This window comes from Camelus ferus, chromosome 7, assembly GCF_009834535.1.
Source record: "Camelus ferus isolate YT-003-E chromosome 7, BCGSAC_Cfer_1.0, whole genome shotgun sequence".
Lineage (NCBI taxonomy): Eukaryota > Metazoa > Chordata > Mammalia > Artiodactyla > Camelidae > Camelus > Camelus ferus.
Window position 1 is genome coordinate 18,414,106 of NC_045702.1, and position 23,014 is coordinate 18,437,119.

General features: G+C 41.5%; 1 long non-coding RNA gene and 1 gene segment (V, D, J or C); one reads left to right on the plus strand and one right to left on the minus strand.

The window, feature by feature from the left end:
- The window catches only part of LOC106729699, a 387,064-nt gene that overhangs the window by 258,376 nt on the left and 105,674 nt on the right, over window positions 1-23,014 (plus strand). The window contains 1 exon segment of the C gene segment in view: window positions 17,911-17,921. Coding sequence covers window positions 17,911-17,921 — 11 coding nt within the window.
- LOC116664841 lies at window positions 2,852-4,770 on the minus strand. Its single transcript, XR_004321316.1, has 3 exons — window positions 4,402-4,770; window positions 3,181-3,394; window positions 2,852-2,991 (listed from the first exon to the last, which is right to left on the minus strand). It is a non-coding gene; the product is annotated as an uncharacterized LOC116664841 (long non-coding RNA).

Sequence of the window (23,014 nt, forward strand, 5' to 3'; positions counted from 1 at the left end):
TTCAAATCACCTCTCCTCAAGATCTCCACGCTCCCCACACCTAAGGCAGATTTACTTCTTTATTCTTTATCACATGCATACCCTGCGCCTCTTGCTTTCAGGGAGGTGGATCTGAGTTCTGTTCTCGCATCACCTCGCTTGGCTGCCTTAGAGATAAATCTTTTCTCTGCTGCACACCTCAGCGTTTTGGCTTCTTGTTGGTCAGCTGAGATGAACCAGGTTCAGTAGCATCTGGGAGAATGATTTGCAACATCCTGGGATGCCAATAGTTCCTTGAAATACCCAGGATCTAATCTTATCCTTTTAACCCCCATTGTGAGTAGCACGTATCCTGTACTTCTAGTTGTCCTGGTCACACGTAATTGATAAATGAGCAGAAGAACGCCACCACCATTTTCTGTTCAGCATTTGTGCTGAAATCCCAGCTAACAAACAAGACAAAGTGTGAAATGAGAAAAGGGAAAGTCAGTGATTATAGACAGATGACAAATACAGAAGACGCAAAGGAATGTAAAGAAGCATTGCATTACTTATCATATCATTTAATAAGTTAACTGAGTTTCATATAATATGAAAAGTCAACTTATTTCCATATACTAGCAACAGTGAAATATATATTTTCAAAAGGAGAGAGCAATTAAGAGTAACATACAGTATAAATAAAATACAGAAAGAACAAATATCATAGGATGAGTTAGACTTTAATTCAGAAAATTATTAAATTTTAGAGAACAGCATTTCAAAAATTTGAATTAAGTGAAGATATATGTCATGTCATGTAGAATTTAAACCAACAGGAAATGTATTCCAATTTCTGAACTATCATCTATGTGTTGAATGCAGCACTAATCAAAATTACAAGATATTTTCATGAAATTTGACAAAACCAATCTGATATTTAAATGGAGAAGAGAGAGAAGATTAGGGCAGATAATACTGAATTACCAAGTGAGGTGAATCCCCCTTTGTATCATCAAATTATTTTATAATTAAGGATACTGAAAAAGGCATAAATAAATGGACAAATGGAAAATAATAGATTTAAAATAGCACCAAACATAGAGAGGCACTTAATATATGTGAGAACCATCATGGCATGAATGCAGAGGAATGGCACAATATACAGTAAGATCTTCTGGGATGTGTGGTTATCCACAGAAAGACTAATTTTAAACAACGTCTCCCTGTATAAGCAAAAATAAATTCTGAAAGGATTAAATGCTTAAATACAACACTTAAATTGTACACTATTTGGCAAATCACATGGAAGTACACCTTTATGAAACTGCACTATGGGAGCATTTCTTATGAAGAATTAAAGAATGGATGCCCTCTCAAAAAAGAATGACAGATCTACTAAATTAGGAATGTCACCAAAAAACATATAAAGAGTGTAAATTCAATCCACAAATGGAAATATATTGGCAGCATATACAGCTAACAAAGTTATATATATTATTATATATTTTGTATATACAAGTATATATTCTGGATATATAAGGAACTGTCATGAGTAAATAATAGCTAATCAACCAAAAGATACAGAGGCAAAGGGCCGTGTACACAAAACACCTAGTAGCCTATAAATATAAAAAACACATTTGGACCACCTTAGCAATCATAAAAATGCAACTACAACTATAGTGAGGTACTATTTTAACCTAGAAGATGGGCAAATAAAGAATATTAAGTGTGAATGACTCAGAGGTGGAACACAAGAAAACACGCATGCCCTGTTGATGGAACTATGTACTTGTCTTAATTTAGAAAGCATTTTGTCTAATTATGTAAAGTTGACAGTGGGGACCCTAAGGCTCAATTTTTATATCTCAGGGATAGATACATATTACCACCAGGGTATCTAAAGGAATGTACAAGAAGATTGTCCTGTTTGCAGTAGCCCCAAAATCTAGGGAAAATCCTCGTGTGCATTCACTGGAGAATGAATAATAAATCTGTCAAACGAATAGAATGGAAGCCTACATGTTAGTGAAAATGAATTCTCTGAAAGCATATGCCACAACATGAATTAATATCATAGACATAGTGTTGAAAACAAAGAATATGACAGAAAACAGTATGAGCAAAATGAACTCCCTTAGACACATTTCAAAGACAAACAACATTGAATAATAGGTATAAAAAGATTCTTACATAAGTGCAAGAACTGTAAGGAAAAGCAAGGGAATGAAAATATAAACTTCAGGGTCATGCTTACCTGGACGTGGTAGAGAAAGAACAATGAAATCTAGAAAAATAACACAGGGGCTGAAAACTTCTCAGTGATCATCTGTTTCCTAAATTGACGGTTTCAGGCAAGAGCATTGATTTTGTTGTTTCCCTAGACGCATTGTATACTCATCGCATATATTGTTTTGTATACTTCAACATGCAGTTTTTAAAATTTAAAGTAGATTCTATCTGAGTTGTAAGTGCAGGAGAAGTTATGATTGACATACACCAAGCTGTATGGTTCATTGCCTGAGAAGCAAGAGTGGAGGAGAGGAGGGAAATTGACAAGTTAAGAGCAAATAAATTAATGATGTAAATGGTTTTATTTATTTATTTTTAATAATGAAAAGCAGAGTCAGGAAAAAGGCAATAAAAAGCAGTTTGAAAGCCACACTAGTTGCATCATCAGCTTTCCCTGCCCTCCAGCCTATAAAATGTGTAGTTTCCTCTCCACGGGACTGTGATGACATGGGAAGGGACCACGTCACAAGGACGTTGCTGATGGGGGATGAGGAGCCTTAGACAAAAAGCCACCTGCCCTGATTTTCCCCTGAGCCAACCATGTGCTTCAGTCTCCTCTGCTGTGTGGCCCTTTTGCTCTGGGGAGGCAGGTGAGTTCCTGCTGTGAACTTCTCAGATTCCAGATCCAGGACTTTCTCCTGTGGCTGCAGAATCAGGCTCCTCCTGGGCTTTGTCTCCACTTTGTCTCTTTCCCCCACAGGCTCCGTGGACACGGGGGTCACCCAGAGTCCTGGACATCTGGTCAGAGGAAAGGAACAGAGAGCAAAGATGCACTGTGTCCCCATAAAAGGACATACTTTAGTTTCTGGTATCGTAAGAAGCTGGAAGAAGCGTTCGAGTTTTTGGTTTACTTACGGAATGAAGACATTGTGGATAAGATAGCAGGATTTGAACAGCGATATTCAGCTAAATGTCCCAAAAACTCACCCTGCAGCCTGGAAATCAACTCCACTCAGGCAGGGGACTCAGCGCGGTACTTCTGTGCCAGCAGTGAATCCACGGTGCTGAACGCTGGCTCTTCTTAGCACACAAACTCATCATGGGCCCAGCTCAGGAAATCAGTGGTGTATGAGGTGGGAAAGGAGTAACAGAAACCCAACTTGAAAGATATTAACCAGAAGGAGAAGCTGGTACATGGCAACTGTGGGTGAGCAGAAAGGGATGTTAGAACAGCTGATGGCACAGAAAGCCAGGGAAGGGGGAGGAAGCGGTAAAGGGGCTCAGATGCCCCAGCGTGCGGGGCGTCAGGCAGAGGAAAGACACAGGGTATGAGCCTGATGGGTTTCTAACAATCTCTCTGAGAAATGTAACTGTGTGGTTTTCCCCTCACAAAGCTGTGCCTTCGGGAAGCTCGATGATCGGCAGGTGAACTTTCTTTCCTGGGGACCCTGATCCCCTGGCCCCGCACAATTCATGATCCAGACCCAGACTCTCCTTTGGGTTCATGACTGCTTCTCACAGCTGTCTCTGCCAGAGCAGCTGAGGGCGCTCTGCAACCCCCTCCCTCCCAAACGCTGGGGTTGTCTGAGGTTTCAAGCAACCTTCAAGCATAACATACCCACAATTAAATGCACCATTTTTAAAGTATATATTTCAATACTTTTTGCAGGCTTTTACACTCATGTAACTAGTTTGACAATCAAGACCCAGAACATTTCCCTCTCCCCTAATAGTGCCCTCATGCTGCTCTGTCAAGGTCTTTAACATCTCTCAACATTGCTTTGTGTTTTTATCATACATGTCTTGCACTTTTTTGGATTTAAGAAATGTATTATGATTTTATTTTAATGCTCATAAAGAATGTATTTATTTAAAGATCTTTTCTGCCAAGACTTCACGTTAGTCCACTTCAATTTAGTCTTTGCATTTCTCAGCTGATAGCTGAGCCTCAGTATCTACAGAAAAATACCTTCTCCAGAAAAGTGTTCACCAGCAACCACACCTGGGTCACACCACCAGCCTCACTACCTTTGTGACCAACTGTTAGTACTGCTCTGTGTTTAAGTAAAATAGACAATTCAAACATGTTGAAAAAGTTATGGAACTTTGGCAGTGTGCACTTAAAAAGTCTCACTGTTTCCTTATGAAAGTAAACCTTTGAGTTAAGAGTACCGAAGGGGTTATTTGACAGTGAAGCACATGACTTACAGAGATGAATTTCAGCGTCACAGCTCTGCTGGTCAGTCTGTGAGTTCTCTTCTTGTTCCTCTTGTGGGCCATTTCATCAGGTTTCTAGCCCTACAAGACAGTCATCTTTCTCCTTACCCTGCTATCGAATAAATCCGCTGTCCCTTAGTTTTCAGTATCCAGATTGAAAATCTCCTCATTTTGACTGGGTCATTTTGAGTGCTTGTATTTAATATGGTTAGCAACATATTTGGATGAAAATGTCATTCTTGCTCTTTGCTCGACTTCTTTCTTCTACCCTGTTTCCTCCTTCCCTTTCTGGGTAATCATTTTTTTTTTTATTGATTTTTGGTTTATCCTTTCATGGTTATTTCTGAAAATATACAAGCATTCCAGATATGAAATTATTGCATTAGAGGCATGGAAAGGGTGGAGGCTGTGAAATATTTTGCAATACAAGAAACAGTGCTTAACAACAAAAACTTTTTCATTATTTACTCCTCGAGCTACCTCTGAAACATGACTCTCCTTAACAATGAATGCAATGAAGATCTTGAATCCACTAGAATTGTCTAAAATTCCGTCAACAAGAATAGCACATATATCTATTCACTGGGATCTGAAGTGTCTCAGAAATTGCACACATAGCATCGTTGTAGGGGATGGTTTTAATGTATAGTCTCTGTCAATATTCTTACTGTTCCATTTGGGGGATGCTGTTTCTGATTACAGGGTTTCTCAGCACAAGCCTCATTCTTTCACGCAAGTGTATCTCTGCCACGTCGTGTCCCTATCACTTTCTATCCCAGTAGTGCCCCTCGAGAGTCGCACATACATCTTAATAACAAAGATGATATGGACAACAGGGATGGTGAAAGTAACTGACGGTAAAGATGTTGTATAGAAAGATGCATACAGATATTAAGTCACATTTCCAGGACTAGAATACAATCATAGTAAGTCCTGTTACTGTCATAATTTAGGTCTGTAAATCAGTCTAAAAAGAGTTTTTTTTAAATCAGGGCACCTTTAACAAATCTGAGGCAAAATATTTGAGGATACATCAACTTCCTAATCCTTTCTGTTCATGGATTTCAGTACAAAGAACATTCTGTTCTAAAGCAGAAATGTTTAACTTGGGACCCATGGACTTCCAAGGGGTGGCAATAATAGAATTCAGGAATCCATAAATTTGAGTGGAAAAAATGTGTCTTTATTTTCACTAATCTCTAACTAAAATACAGCATTTAGTTCATAATAGATGTCGTGAATACACCACAGCAGTGTTAGTAGAACCTGTGACAAAATCAATAATAGAAATCGCAGATATTTGCATAAATACATTTGCATATCAGTCCATTTGGTGCACATTACAGTTGATATTGAAGTCCCAGGTATTTTCATATCACATTACATAGAGTAAATATCATTACTCTCATCACTTGCTGCTTGGAAATCATGGCAATTTTCAGAATCACCGGGATATATTTTATTAAATGAACTTTAAAGATGTTTATGTATTAATATATTATACATTTTATTTAAAATGTCTTGGTAACTGCACTTCAAAATAATTGGTTTCCTTTGTAATACTACGTGTTCTATTTTGAGTTTAAAAGACTTTTTCTGAGAAGGGGTTTCTAGGATTTACCAAAATGCCAAAGGAGTCCAAGTGTGAGGAATGCGGTCCTCAACTTTGTAGACTGAGAACCTCAAGACTGGGACCACTGGTTGGAAGAGAGCTGCCAGCTGGCATTGTTTCTCAGAGTTCTACCCTGTGGCCACACTCTCTAAAGATTCCCATTCTAAATCATCTATCAGTTCCTTTCCCCTTTTCCTCTCTGGTCTCTGTCTCTGTTCTCACACACGCCTTTATTCTAGACGGTGGCAGCAACAGTCAGCCACCGGTTTCCAACCAAGTTTCATCATTAAAGTATCTTTTCTTACAGATGACCCCAGAAATAAAAATAAAGCAAACATTTGTCTACCGAAATAACATTTGATAAGAAATAATTAATCTATGATCACATTTTTGTTTATCTAAGATTCTCGAGAATAAATGATATTCTGCAATGAATGTATACTCACTGTATATACATTTCAGCTCAGCACTGGGAATAGTATTTTTGCTATCTTGCACAATCCTATGTCAATAAATGTCTGAATTTCCTTGACATGGTATTAACTTCCTCAATCCTGTGGATCAGATAACAGCTCCAGAAAATAATCATAGCAAACACAAAGACGGTGCTTATTCTGTGTTAAGAACCCCTCTAAATTCTTTATATGATATTCACAAGTTTCGAAGTAGATGCTCATTCTACCCATTTTACACATGAGAAAATCAAATCCAAGGGAGGTTAAGGGACTTGCTCAGGGTTACACAGCTGCTAACCGGCAGGGCCAGGACTCAAGCCCAGGTTGCCTCCCAATTCCCCGCTCTAATCCGCCGCCACTGGGGGAGGGTGGGTATAGGGATCTTTGCTATTGACTGCAGTCGTCTCTACTCCATCTCTTCTATGTCAATTATTTATTATAAATGCAGAGGGTGGAGAGCACTGACCCTATCTTACAGCACAACATCTGAATCTCTTCTTGTGTTTGGAGTTTCCCCACTAACAGTATTGGTGGGAACAGCAGTCAGTGGGCAGGCAATAGACTGAAAATTGTAGATATTTCCTAGTTTTCATCACAGCAAGTACACAGGCACGTGACCCTCTGAGTGTGGCTCTGACCAGGAAGTGGGGGATTCAATCTTCTCACCATGTGGGCACCTGTCCATTTAGAAGGGATATAAAGCGCTCCATAAGGCAGAAGAGACGATACAAATGTATTGATCTCTCTTAGTCTTATTTCTCCATCTGCAAAATCAGCTGTGACAGTCACCTTATAGCAATGACCAATTCTGCGTCTTGAGCCAGGGGGAGCCCGAGATCCCAGCCCCTTCCCTTGGCCTCTCTCAGACTCTGTGTCTGGAGCTTCACAAAGAGCCAGCCCTTGCCATGTGCAGCTGGGCCCTGTGCTACGTGGCCCTCTGTCTCCTGGGAGCAGGTGAGCCCAACACGCATTCAGTACAATTCTACCCTGGATGTGCAGACCCTCACTCCGGCACTCTCTTCTCACTACGTTGCCGGGCTCCCCTCTGGGCGTTATCCCCAGCCTCTGTATCTTTACCGTACAGGACCCACAGATGCTGAAATCTACCAGAGGAGATTCCTGCTTGCTGGAGCTGGACGGGGTGTGACCCTGGAGTGCGAACAGAGTCTGAGATACAATGCCATGTTCTGGTACCCGCAGGACCCGGGGCTAGGTCTGAGGCTGATTTATTACTCAACGGTTGAAAAGGATGTTCAGAGAGGAGACATATCTGAAGGCTACAGTGTCTCTCGAGAGGAGAAAGGACTGTTTCCTCTCACTGTGAAGCTGGCCCACATCAACCAAACAGCCTTGTACGTCTGTTCTGGCAGCGCACCACGGTGGAACACGGCCACCGCCCACCGGTGCACAAACCCGCTCCAGCCCTGCGGCCCCCACTACAGCCTCTACCTAAAATGTTTTAAATGTCCCTCTGCTCAGCATCCTTCCCTGCACTCTGCATTCTGAATCAATGACTCATGGACCTAGAGATGATCATACTGAGTGAAGTAAGACACACAGAGAAAGACAAATATCATATGATATCACTTACATGTGGAATCTAAAAAAAAAAAATACAAATTCTATTTACAAACCAAAGACAGACTCACAGACGTAGAAAGCAAACTATGGTTATCAAAGGGGAAAGGGTGGGGAGGGATGAATTAGGGGTTGAGGGTTAACAGACACCACATTATTATATATAAAATAAACAAGAACCTACTGTATAGCACAGGGAACTACATTCAATTTCTTGTAATAAGCTATAGTGGAAAAGAATCTGAAAAGAAAATATACATATTTATATTTATACATACACATATGTATGTATATGTATAACTGAATCACTTTGCTGTACACCTGAAACTAACACTGTAAATCAACTACACTTCAAAAAAAAAATTAAAAAAAAAACACAGGGGAATAGACCCAGAGGATACATTTCAGCACTTTGGGGCCTCTGGTCTTTTAATCGCTCCTTATACATTCACTTATATTTTTCCTTGACATTTTCCTGTGTCCTGCCACTTTTCCAGATATAAAGGATAAAAAATTAAATAGAAAACAGAGTCGTTCTCCAAGGAGCTACTAGTCTAGTAAGAAAGTAATTATCAATTTGAATATAATTTAATACATTGTAATTTCATATATCGCAACATGATACAATATAACACTGCAATCAGAAGCTTTTTGGTTGCTCTGGGGAAGATATGACAGTTCTGCCTGGTGGTGGATCAGATGAAGCTAAGAGAATGTGAGCTTCACCAGATGGATGTCATTACGTGTAGAACATTCCTATTAAAGAGAGTCACACTTGGCAGAATTGAAAGATGAGAAAGTACATGATCAACTGATGTGAATTTTATCCAACTGAACAAATTTGAGAGAGTTGATGGAATGGAGTTTCGGAACAAGGTGACTTTCTGGTTTCATGGATGTGAGTATAGAAATCTCTTGTGGGCTAATGCTCAAAAGATGGAACTGAAACGTGAGAGAAATATTCAGTTGTCATCAGCAGACAGGCTATCAACACAATTTTTCAATGGTCTCTAGAAGACTTTGGTTCCTTATAAAGGCACGAGTTCAATAAACGGGACCATGTTATCAGTAGCATTTCCCATCTGGATAGTAGAGTTTGAATTATTTATTGGATAATAAGATAAAAATTGGAAGTAGGCAGTTGTACATACAGATGTGAATAGAGCCTGGCTAGAGGTACAGGTTCTGTAGAACTCAGCACATCAAGAATTAAACTTTGGGGCCAGAAAAGTCCACCCAAAATACAGATTTCGGTTGAGATAAAATACTTGGAAACATAGATTATGGTATTGCGGTTCTTTAAGGAGATAAAAGAAGGCAGAAATGGACTATGTAGGGATTGATCAAGGTATAAAATCTTAAAAAAAAAAAAGGAAATTAAGAGAAAGTGTGAGCTTTGGGTTGTCTAATGTTGATATTCATAAGAAAATGAAAAAAGTAAAGGTGATCAAAGCAGAAAAAGCCACAAACACTTCTTGGGTAACTTGTAGGAATAAGGGAATGGTCATATATTAGCTTATTCTGGACAGTAAGAGATTTTACACTGTAGTTTCTTCAGGACATCTTTAGAAAGACATGAGGCAGAGTTCAGCTTCTGATGAACCACCAAAGCAGGCAGCGGGAAGCCTCTGTAAAAGGAGTGTGGGTCTGTCTACCAATGGCTGATGCCAGAGGAGACTCTGAGGATGTGGAAGAAATAAAAGGTGTTGGAAAGAGGAGAGTGATGAGACACACAAATACTGTTCCCAACCAGGTATATTTCATGGGATATAGATATATAAATATATATATACATATATAAAGCTATATATATTATTCACATGTATATACAGATGTGAATGATATTCTAAACATAAACACCTGTATATCAGAAACAGATTTAGGAAATTAAATCAAACAAAGATATCAAATATACATACTTGGGAATAAATTGAGCAAAAGTAGTGAAAGTCCTCCACGAAAAGAAGAATATATATATGGCCTTATTAACACCATTAGAGAAGGCTTAAATAAGTGAAGACATCCTATATTTACAGATTGGGTAGATTTGACAAGTTTAAAATGTCCATTTTTCCAAATTGATTTGTATACTTAACAGAATTCAATCAAACTCCCAATATGTTTTCGATAGAACTTGATAGGCTAAATCTAACTTTATATGATGCTGCAAGGGGCAGTGAGTAGCCAGGACACTCTTACAGTAGAAGATACAAGAGGGAGGACTGTAACAAGTGTTGAGAGTTATTGTAAAACCACACAAATAAAGGTACAGTGTGGCATGGGAACTGTGGGGTTTTCTCATGGATTTGTTTATATAGGTACACATACATACAGAGATAGTACCACAGAAGACACAGAATAGATTTTCAACAAATGGGGGTGGGACTATTGGTTCTGTATGTATGAAGAAAGATGAAACTGGCCACTTACCTCACAACAGCCAAAATCAATTCCAGCTGTGTTCAAAGCATAAACGTAGTAAAATCGTGAAACTAATGAACAAATTGACTGAAATAATTCTATCAAATTTAAGATATTTAATCCATCAAACTGAACTATGCAAGAGTGAACAAATAGCTCCATAGTGAGATATGATGATATTACTAGTTTTCTATCCATAGCCACACTTATATGTCCAAGATGTATATTACATTTATATGTCCAAGAAAGGCCGGTGTATAGAATTTATAAAGGACACCTACAAATTACTATAATTTTTTCTATATATTAGTGAGAAAAACAATAATAGAAAAATGTATAAAAAACACAAACAAGCACCTCACAAAAGAAGAAATTTATTTAGCCATTAAACATGTAAACATTGGTAAATTTCATTATGACTGAGTCTGCAAAGTGATGACATCACAAGAAGGTTGTTGATGGGGATTACAAAACCTCATCCTTTTGCTATATTGTTTCCACCATGGGCACCTGGTTCCTCTGCTCTGTAGCCCTTTGTCTTCTGGGAGCAGGTGAGTCCTAAGCATAAAAGAAAAATCTTGTCCTGGGTTTGCTAAGACCCAGACCCAAGTCTTGTCAGGTTCCCTTTCTGTCTATAGCTTCTGCTTCCTTGTCTTACAGGCTCTGTAGATGCCAGTGTCCCCCAGACTCCAGGACACTTGGTGTAAAGCAAAGGACAGACAGCAAACATGGATTGTGTTCCCCCAAAAGGACATACTTTTTTTAATTGGTATCAACAGATCCAGAAAAAAGAGTTGAAGTTTCTAATTTCCTTTCAGAACGAACGAGTTCTTGATCAAATCGAGTTAGTCAAGAAGCGAGTCTCAGCAGAATGCCCCCGAAACTCACCCTGCAGCCTGGAAATCCAGTCCTCTGAACCAGGAGACTCAGCACTGTATTTCTGTGCCAGTAGCCAACCCACAGCGCCAAAATGTTAGTTCCTCCTAGTGCACAAACTTATCAAGACCCAACTCAGGAAGCAGGTGATCTATTAGGTTGGAAGGACGTAACAGGAGTTCCCTGGAGCTAGCTTAAGCCACAGTGCAATCTAATACAAGGCTAAAGGGTGCTGAGCGGGAGCCAAGGAGTGATGGACAGACAATGATGAGATATACTAGGTATTAGCCCGCTTTTTTATTTTGAGCATTCAAATACCACCTTCCTATATGACGTCATCTGCATCCCAGACTCCAAAGAACCACTGGGCGTGGGGGAACCGGGGGTCTCTCTTCTCGAGCAGGCACATGTTATTATCTCTGTTACATGAATCTCACCTTGTTTTCTCCCTTTCCCAGTCCCCTGGGCATCCAGACTGTGGCCTCCCCTATTATCACTCATGTCTTTGTGAAGAATAGAAAAGCTTTTCTATCATTGCTGGCCCCAAGGCTACTCATCACTCCTCAACAGCCCCCTTTCATCTGAAAATGCTGAGAAAGTGCTTCATCCACTCAGCTGTGCTGTTTGCTCCCTGGAGTCAACTTGATTCAAACAAATTTCTTTCTCTCTCTTTTTTCTAAGTGGATTCTGCTGCACAGGGCAGCAAAAATTCACAAATTTTTCTTAAAGACTTTATATTTATCCACGTTATCTACTTTTAGAGCCAAATTCCATCCAGTACAATCATCGATTCTATTGCGCTCTTGATATGACAGCTAATTCTTTTAAATTTCACCAGTGTGGCAGAACAACTCCCATTCACTGAGGCTTAAAAGGGCTGAGAAACTTTTGGGGGCGCAACACAGAATTTCAGTCTCTGGGAACAGAGGGAAGAGTAAACGAGCCATGAAAAATGTATTTCAAAGAATGTGTGTAGTTATGGCAAGTTATAGATTTTTTTAAATGAAAAATATGAGAATGTTATATGCTCTATGGGGAGTAATTATTCATTGGATAAATTAAAACAAATTCCTGAGAAATAACTTTAGGGAAACAAATTTTAAGCATTTACCATAAAGATGAAAATAATGATTTTAGAAAAGAACAAAACCAACAACTTTGTAGGAAATGAGAACATGTGAATAGAAAATTTTTTTTCGTGTAAATTTGGAAAGGAATAATATTTGTGAGAAAGTGTTTAAGAACACTTTAAAAATGATTCAAGTTGTCCAGTTTGATAAAGAGCCCAGTCGGAGGGTTCCTTTTATAAACTACTTACAATGGTGTCAGTTTGACAATAGGAATCAAGAACCTTAAAAATGCAAAAGCATTATACTAATTCTATCGTTATAATAAGAAAAACTTGGAAAGTTGGCTTCAGGTCAAAATGGACAGTTGTTACTTACTTGCCCTACACACAGAAGCCACTATGAAACCTGACAACAGTCTTAAGGCAGCAGTGTCCAGATATTGGACAGCAGGCAGGGGAGGGCTGTCAGCACTGAGAAGCGGAGACATACAAGTCCCTGCCTTGGTACAGTTCCTGGACCGCAGCGCAAGGGCGTGGAGACCAAGCCGAGCACAGGGGCCTCGCTGAGACCCGAGTTCAGGGCTGTGGAGGTGGCTGACTTTGTAGGGGAGGGGAAGCTGCTATGGAGAAGGGAGCTGTGCACAAACAGAGCTCCCAGTATTGCATGGGGTCCTCTTTATTATTTATTTATTTTTCATGGAGTCCTCTGTAGTCTTTGGGCAAATGGTAACAGTAGACGTCTACCAGACAGAGCCCCCCCAAGGCCTGGCAGAGAGCAGTTGCTGGGGAGCTGTGAGAGGAATGGAGGTTGTGGGGGTCATACAATCCAGGCAGACGGAACTCCTGAGCAGCCAGAGTGGACAGACTTTGCTGACACCCTGAGAATACACTTGGCACCGCCAGGGGGAAGCAGTCACACGTCGGGAGACGGGCCACCCAGGTCCTAGAGTGACAGCCATGCCAGAACTGCCCTAACGATGCTCAGCAAGCCTCAAAGGGATCCAGCTGATTTGCCAATAAATTCACTGCCTTTTAGAGAAAAATACATCAGCACTCATTAAATAAAGCCAAAAAAAAATCTAGACTCTTAACAAGGTAGTATCCACAATTTGAATCACGCAACAACAAAGTGTTAGACTTGGGAATAAATGGGAAAATATGACCCAACGTAGGAAAAAATGGCAGCAGAAACCAACCATAAATAACACAGATGCTGGGAACTTCAGACAAGGATTTTCAAGGAGCTGTTACAAAAATATTCAAGGATTTAGAGGAAAATATGATCATAATTTGATTAATCGATAAAACTGATAAACCCGGAATAGTCAAGACAAAAAAGGAAAAAACACAAGTTACCATATCAATGATGCAAAGGAGATCATCTCCATAGATCCAGCAGACATTAAAATGGTAGAATATCTTAAGTATATGCCAATCAATTCTACAACTAGGTGAAGTGAAATTATTTGAAAAACGCAACTTATCATACTGACTAGAGATGAAATTAGGAATGTGAAGAACCTTATATGAAGGAAATTTAATTCTTCATCAAAAACATTCTTTCAAAGGAAACTAAAAACCTGAATTCCTTTCCTGGTGAATTTTTTCAAACATTTCAGGGGAAAAAATGCCAGCTTTACCTAATGTTTTTTCTTTTTAGAAAACAAGAAGTAGAAACAATTCATAACTCATTATATAAAACTAGCAAAACCCTAATGCCCAAATCTAAGATATTACAGAACGCTATCCTATATGACCATAGGTGAAAAGATTTTTCCCAACACGTTAACAAATCCAGCCCAAATGCATTTGTGTGACGTATGCATGTGTGTATGCGTATGTATCTGTGCATGTGATAATGCATCAGGACCCAGTGAGTTTACTGCAAGAGGCACAATGAGTTAGCGCTCAGAAATCAATGGGTGTCATCATGCTAGCAAAATAATGAAGAATAACCATTTCACCATCTCAATAGGTACTGAGAAAACAGTTGAAAAATCCAGTACTCTTTCAAAACGAACACTCTCAGCCCTGGTAATAGAAGAGAGCTTTCTCAATCTGATAGAGGCTATCAGTGAAAAATTTACAGCTACCACCCAGTGTAATGGTGAATATTGGACACATTCTTCCTATAATCAGGAACAAGGCATGACGTTTTCTCTCATTAGTTTTCTTCAACATTATATTGGAAGACATACACCATGTCATAGACCAACCAAAAATGAAATAATAATCCTAAATACTGTAAAAGAAGAGGTGAAATTATCACTATTTTTAGATTGTTTATAGTATGTAATATTCATTATATTATATATGTTTATAAATTTTTGTGTATTTATAAATTACAAATAAATTTATATTTATATGGAATTATTTATATAGTTTTTATAAAAATAGATTATTTATATAGAAATCAGTGATTCACAACTAGAAACAATCAGTGACTTTAGAAAGATCACAAGATACCACATCAAAATTAAAAATCAGATGTTTCTAGACTAGTTGCAAACAACTGAAAAATAAACTTTAGGAAACAATTCCATATACAATAGAATCAATAAATTTAGCAAATGATGTTCAATCAAAAACTACAAAACATCACAAATGGAAACTAAAGAAAATACTAAAAATGAAAAGATATATCCTGTTTATGGATTGAAGATTTTAAAGCATTACAATAGCAACTTTCTCAACAAATAATATTGAAACAAATGGATGATTACATGGGAAGGAATGGACTTTTCTGGTACCTAATCCCATGAACTAAAATCAATTTGAGATGGGTCATAGGACTAAGTGTCAAAGCTAAAACTACAAATCTTCTAGAAGAAAACACCCTTGAGAGTTGAAGGTAGACAAAATTTTCTTTTGACTGACTAGTGATAAAACATCATTTCTCCTTTGGCATCCTTTGTACCAGAGGACATTTGTTATATAGATTAATGATTCACAAATGAGAAGCGTGTTCTCATTGTCCCTAAGATCACCTCTGAACACACAGCACATATGTGGCAAGGAGCATGGTATGTGGGTAAGACCGAGAGGTCTGTGCTCTGCCTGTGGTGGAAGGTAAGTCAGAGGAAAAGTGGATTATAGATAAGGTTTGAGAGCCATATGAGCCGCCCAGAGTAGAGGGAATATTGGTCCATGCCAACAAGGACCTTCTTGGTTGCCCAGAAATTAGAATGTCTTTTTCAATTCCCTTCGCATCCGTTATGTATCTCTCCCATTCATTCCTCTGATAGTAGTCTCTCACTCCTCCTCAGGCATAGATTCTGCTCCCAGAATGATTTCTGCGTCTCCGCTCCTTGCCATGTGTCTACAGACTCCTCCTGTAGGACTCCACCGGACCTGACTCCTCTGTTCTCTCAACTGATGGGACCCCGCCCCCAATAACAGGTTATATTCAGCTCCCAAATCTCTCTTCACTCACATCATTGCCTTCAGCAGGGGGCAACAAAAAAGCATGCTTAAGAATTGCAAATGAGGGCAATTACATTTTCCCATTAAGGACAAGACCAAACTGATGATTTTTATTATAATGACCTTGTTTGTGTTCATTGAACCCAAGGATATAAAATTTATTGGAACAAGTCCACATATCTAGCGGTATTATTAATGGAAAACTGTACTCAGAAAGAGAGACAAGGGAGGGAATGTGTCATATGGAATGATGCACTGGCTGTAAAATGTGCTTGGGTGCTCCAAATAAATCAGGCACTGTGCAAAATAACACAGGAGAGAGAGAAGCAAACAGGGAATAAACAAGAGATGCCATGTGTTGATGATTATTGAAGCCAGGTAATGTGGGAACATGGAAGCTCATTATACTATTGTATGTACTCGGTATGTGTTAGAACATTTCATAATTGAAAGAAAAAATATTAAAAAGGAGATTTTTCCAATGTTATGTGCAGCAGGATTGACTGGTGTGAGATGCCATGATGTATCCATGGACCGGGGGGAGCCAGGACAAGACCAGGCTGCCAACTTTGCCTGTTACGACCGTCACACAGGATTTCACACCATTGTTGTCTCACTGTGCTGTTATTTGTAATTTGTTGCACTGAAATATTGAACACTTTCCTCCTAAAATCAGGAACAATTTATGTTATGCCAAAAATATTTCTTTAAGGAACCATTTACAGTTCATTCAAAATATGAGTGAAGATGTTAAGTATTGGTTTGAAATCCCAAACCCTACCCACATTGAGTGAGTGCCTTCCTGCAATGAGCTAATACTTTTAGCGGAGATCTGCATCTAGAAAATACTGACCAAAAAAGCAGCAGCCCTTAAAGAACACTGGCAACTGGAACAAAGTTATCGTGCTTCCCTTCTCTTTAAAAAAAAAAATCTCAACATTTATGATGAATATATTCAAATCACATAGATTACCTAGACCTGAGTTAGAAAAAATAAATGCAGGAAAAAAAAGAGAAATGTTACAGGGTCACAGCCTTCCAGTGAGACTAGACTCCTTTTATTTGAGAGGATTCTGACCTTTCTCTGTGCCCTATTCAGTTGGGATGGTGATGCTTCCTTGAACAACTGAAATAGAGAGGTTCTGAGAAGAGGGAGAGAGACTGCTTTCTGACAGATGGCAGAGAAGAACCAGGAAGCGGAAGGAGCAGGAGTTTCCGCATCCGCTGATAGGACACACACTAAGTAAGCCAAAGCACCACCCGCCAGACAAGTGCGGCACTGAAGGTTAGATCCTTGCGGGGTGTGGTGGGAAGGGGTGTGGTTGCATCTTTCTCTGAGACCCACTCAGTTGGGAGGGACAGTGACATCACCTACTGAATCCTTGCAGTTTCCTATTTCCATGTCCTGTTCCCCCAAACCTCAGAGCTGGAAACACCTCCATCCTGCCTCTCCCCACCATGGGCTCCATGCTCCTCTGCTGTGTGGCCTTTTGTCTCCTGGGAACAGGTGAGTTAGGGAAACATAAGGAATCCCTGCCTTAAATTTTCCGGGTCTGAAGCTTCTCCCTAGAGACTGTGGCAAGAGGAACCTGCACAGACTCCCTCCAGTTTCTGCCTTGTTTCCTCACAGGCTCCATGGATACTGGTGTTACTCAGACCCCACGGAATAGGATCACAAACACAGGAAACAGTGTTTTACTGGAATGTTTTCAGACTAAGGGTCACAATTATATGTACTGGTATCGACAAGACCCAGGACTGGGGCTCCGGCTGATCTTCGCTTCCTACAATGTCAATGATACCAACAAAGGAGAGCTCTCCAATGGCTATAGGGTCTCTCGTGCGGAGAAGGCGAAATTCTTCTTGTTCCTGGAGACTCCTGTCCCCAACCAGACAGCCCTTTACTTCTGTGCCAGCAGTTATTTGCACAGTGCTTCCTGCCCACCTGCGCTCTGCACAGGAAGACCAGCACATTTGCTCAGGAGGGCTCAGAAGTCTTTCTGGATGCGAGTTGTAGGATCCTTCAAGGTCATTCTGTGCCTGGGTGAGCCTCCATCTGAACTCAGGGCCGCCTTGGGTTAGGGTTCCCAGGCCATGTGATGACTCCAAAAGCACAGGCTAGACTAGAGCTATCCTCTGACCCGCGCTACCTGTTCTGGTGGGGCTAGCCCAGTAGTGTCCTCCTAGGAGAATGAACCTGAGCATTCGGGAACACCATGATGACTTTCAATAAAAGCATCTCTTGTTGGCTCTTCTACAGTGTGGTTTTCAGTGGTCCTGTGGCACCTGTCTCCCTCTACCCACTCTGCAGCATCCCCACCCATTCTGTCCCTGCTGGTGGCCCCTCTACCCTGCCAGCCTTTCTCAGTCCTGGGCCCTCCAGATCCTGCTGTTTAGCTCTATACGTGGTTGCCTTGATACCGAGAACAGACAGACTAGCTTGTTTTCTAAAACTTCATTCTAAGTAAATTTAATTACCGTTCAATTTGACTCAGAAGGTGGAGTTCAACTACCAGAGATAGTGATCTATAAAAATGATCTTTCATCTACTGCTCCATACTTGAATCTGTCCTGAGATTAATCTTAACCTGCAGGAGCAGAAAGACTTGTTTCATTTCCTGGATGTACTACTGAATTCAAAAAAATACGCCTACTGTCCAACATGGAGGCAAAGCTAGGAGCTTGGAGATTCCTCTTTCTCTCAAGGCATTGGAAAAAAAGACCCCGACTGCCCTGCAGGGCGAACCCTCTTAGGAGCCAGTGAACTGTGGGCACAAAGATACTCAATCAAGGACTGCCAAGCATGATGTAAGAGTCTGCCTGCGGACCAGGTTAAGCCTTCCTAATGTGCTTTCTCTTCTTACCGTGGAAGCCTCAGTTATTTGAACAGAAGAATCCACAGGATCTGGTGATGTTCAGGCACAAAGAATCAAATTGCTTTTGTTTTCTACCGCTTCTAACCTGGGCGGGGGGCGGGGGGGGGGGTCATACCTCTTTTCTGTTTTGCAGTGCACTTCATGGGTTCTGTTTCATGTATTCCCTTGGGAAAAAAAGATCAGTGTTCTATGGAGTTTGGTTCCCAGCATTCTATACACACTTCACAAGCCATCTCACCTGTAATATAATTCTTCTCTCATGAGCTGTAACTGTTCCATTTTACAGTCTACTGGACATTTTTACTAGATTTCCCTGGACTTTTCTTCTGCCTTTTTTCCCCCTCAGTATAAATATTTACCCTTAACATTCCCATCCATGGCCATGACAATTTCTTACATGACTTCCTAAATGATAAATTCAGTCTTCTCAACACTTCCACCTGGATGGCCTACAATTCAAACTCAAGTAATTTATTGCTGAATTTATTGCCTCCCCGCCCCTACATGCATCCACTCTGGCCCATATACTGTACTTCTGTCTCAGTGAGTGGAATGATGGTTCTAAGTTCCTCTTTTCCATTAGTCCTCGCATTACATCCATTGATAAATCTATTACTTCTGTATTGCACATTGTCATCGATTCAGATTTCCTGGAAAATGGACTTTGCAAGGGACATTAGTGTTCAGGAAGATTATTAGAAAGTGCCCTTATGATCAACATGGGTAGAAGGGAAAAGAAGGAAGTTGCATGGGGCAGAGGAGAAGCTGGGCAGTCCTGCAGCCTCCACAAAGGCCTAAGCTGAGTCCACAGGGAGCTGGGAGGCGGAGGGGGCCCCTAGAATTACCCGAAGGGGAGGTGAGGAGGCCGGGTCTTATGCCCACATTCAGTGCAGCCACATTGGACACGATGGCCCTGAGAAGGGGGCTGCCCTCGGGGGAAGAGGGGTCCCTTTAGCCAAGACAACTCACAAGGAGGGCCGCCAGCCAGCAGCACGCCTAGGCGGCGGGGGAGATGGCCTTCATGCCTAAAGGGACAGCCCGGAGTCTCATCACGGTTTCTGACATGCACGCTTATCTGATTCAGCTGATCCTGTCTGTCTTCGTTGCTTCTACTTTACTGCAGGCCCTCATCACCTGTCACTTAGAAAAGATGCAGTGTTCTTCTCACTGGTCCGCCAGCCTCTTACTGCATCGGCTCTCCTCTGTCTTGGACAATCCCACCAGCCTGAGTGAGTCCAACGTTCTCCATAAAGCCCTCCATGAAGAGGTCTCTGTCTAAAAGTATGACCAAGTCTTCCAAATTCACTGCAGAATTTGAGAGTCCAGCTCTACTGACTGTTTCGTATTTCACTGAAGGGGACAAGCCGAATCACAGGGCCTCACCTTTGCAAAGGCTTCTCCTGTGTCTGAAGTGGGTCACTGCTGCTTGACCGCCTGGCTCACTCTTGCATGTCCTTTCATTCTTAGCTGTGAGATTAGCTTCTCCATAAAGGCTTTTCTGACTCCTACAGACAGGGAAGACTCGGCTCCTATCCATTCTAAAACTACCACAGTTGGTGTAGTCCTTCATAAATCACTTTATTCTCACCCTTCCTGAGACTGTGTTCTTTAGTTTGAGAGTGATGTCCCTCCAGTTTGACAGCCTTAGAACTGAGAACATTGTTTGATTTAGTGAAGAAAAAGTAGAAGGATGGGACAGAGGACAGGAGAGGGAAATAGACTCAAACACATCTCAAGTAGTTCAGGATTTTCTTCCAAATAACATGTTTTCTGAGCTCTGGTGGGTGTTTAAGTCCTCCACACACCCCCGACCTGCAAGTCCTTTAAGCACAATTATATAGAAGACAAAGAAGACTAGAAAATGAGACAGGGTGTTTTTACTGGACCAAAAATGGCATAACAGATGTATGTAACAATTATCTCTGATGATTCATGTATCCCTAATTGTTGACATTTAAAAATTCTCGTCAGCTGCTCCAGAGACTTCCCTCGCTGGACCGGAAAAGGTGGGCACGCATGAGTCATTCCTGCACAGGCAACAAGGGGCACGTGGTTTATCCCTGCCTTCAAGCATCCCTTCCTCTGAGCAGGACCTGAGCCTCACTCATATCTACTCCCAACCCAAGATCTACCCCTCTCTATCTTCCTTCTTTCTTTAGCCATCTCTACAGCGAGATAAAGATTTTACACCCAGCCCTGCTGAGAACTTTTATCGACTCATCACTCAATCCTAACATCTCCTCACACTTAGATCAACTGAAGTCTCTCTCCTTCCTGTTTCTTTAAAATTCATCAGAAAGAATCTCTCCAGATCTCTCTCTAATCACCCATTCCACTTTTTTTTCCAGCAGGAGGCAGTAAAGCTTCATTGATTTTCTCTTCCTGGCCACTTCCTATTAATGGAAGACCAGCTTTCATAGTAAAAGCAAAGACCAAATGTCACCAATGATTTTAATGATTACCTTTATCTTAAGAGAGCCCCTAATAGAGTATTTCAGGGTCTGTAAGTCAGAAGCGTTATATTCGTTCAGGACACAGGGGAGAGCAAGAGTGAGCAGGGACCTACCGGTGTTAATACATCCAAGAAAACTGAAGAGGTGATCCTTAAACAGTGGAGCTGTAATAGCCAAAATCCAAAAGCCCAGGTCAGCAGCCTGCAAGCAGAGTTTTATTGGGTGTGTATCCTAGTGAACTGGGGGCAGAGGCAGCAGACAAAGGGGGAAGGAAACCTGGGATTCATCTTCGTGGCTCAAAGTCACAGCTAAAAACTTTTCTCAAGATGACACGAGGAAAGAGAAAGGAGAGAGAAGAGTGTTTGTTTTGGATTCTGTTCATAGCAGCAGCATCCAAAATGTTTAGCCATGTTACCCAAGTATGTACTGGAAAAAGCTGCAGATCTGAATTTTCCATCCTGGCACGATTGGTAGTGCAGTTAAAGAAAGATGAACCTTGTACCATGGAGCCTAAGTTGATGAAGTGAGTGAAATCTGAACACCGAAAAGTGAGAAGCGAGACGGGGAACGTTGTGTGATTATCACGCAATAATAATACATTTTCTGAGAACCCGGTGAATGCCAGTTACTGCTTTCAGCCCTTCACGCGTGTTACCTAAGGGGTTGCCCCACTTAATCCTCGCCAGATGGTCCCTGCACCCCGTCTGACTGAGCCACGCTGCTCACCAAACGTTCTTCTCTCTCAGCTCTGCAGACTTCATTCCAGCCCGTTCCCCAGAACTCACCTCGAGCATCACTGCCTCTGCCGACCTCCCTGATCAGGTCAAGTCCTCCTATTACGAGCTTTTGAAGCGTTACCGTTCTCATCTTCGTTGCTTGTAATACAGGTGCAATTTTGTCAAAACAGAGACCTGAGTTAAGACCAGCAAAACATCTAGCCTTCTTTGGATGAGAGACGTGGACAAAAATATCAGTGCTCTGATGGGTAAAAGCGTCTAGACGACACTACGGTATCAACAGGACAGCTGCGGGGCCCAGAAGGACTACGTCATCGCAGTCTGAGCGACTTCATTAAGAGCCCGTCCCACTTCCCCAGAGCCGGGAGACACCCTTCTCACCCCGACTGTGCCATGGCCGTCAGGCTCCTCTGCTATGTGGCCCTTTCCCTTCTGGGTGCGGGTAAGTCATAGACACAGAATTCTCTAAAATCAGGAAGAAACATTTTTCTTCTACTAGGCTTGCTTCTGGCTTCAGCATTCAGGCCCATCCTGGACTCAGCTGCCAATTTTATTCTGTATCTCTCAGGCCTCACAAATGCCGATGTTAACCAGACCCCAAGATACGCTGTCATAGGGACAGGAAAGAAGATTACTCTGGAATGTAATCAAGCCATGGACCACGAGAGCATGTACTGGTATCGACAAGACCCCGGAATGGAACCCCAGCTGATCCATTATTCACAGGGGTTAACACCACAGAGAAAGGAGATCGCCCCTCCGAGTCCACTGTCTCCAGAATAAGGAAGGACCAGTTTCCCCTGACGCTGGAGGCCACCAGCCCCTCACAGACATCTAGATACTTCTGTGCCAGCAGTGAATGCACAGCACTGCACAGGCACTTACAGACAGCACAAAAAAGGTCCTCGCAGAAGTGAGGAAGCCCCACCTTCATAAACCTCATCTCAAACTGCAGAAGCCACTGCAGGTGTCCACCGACTCCCCAGCCCTGAGCGGCCAGTGTGGTCTGAGCAGCAAGCTGGGAAGAGGGCTGTGCCCGGGTCGGCCTCGACCAAGCGGGGGATGGTCCAGCCGCGGTCGGACTGCCCCGTCCCCTGCGCCCTC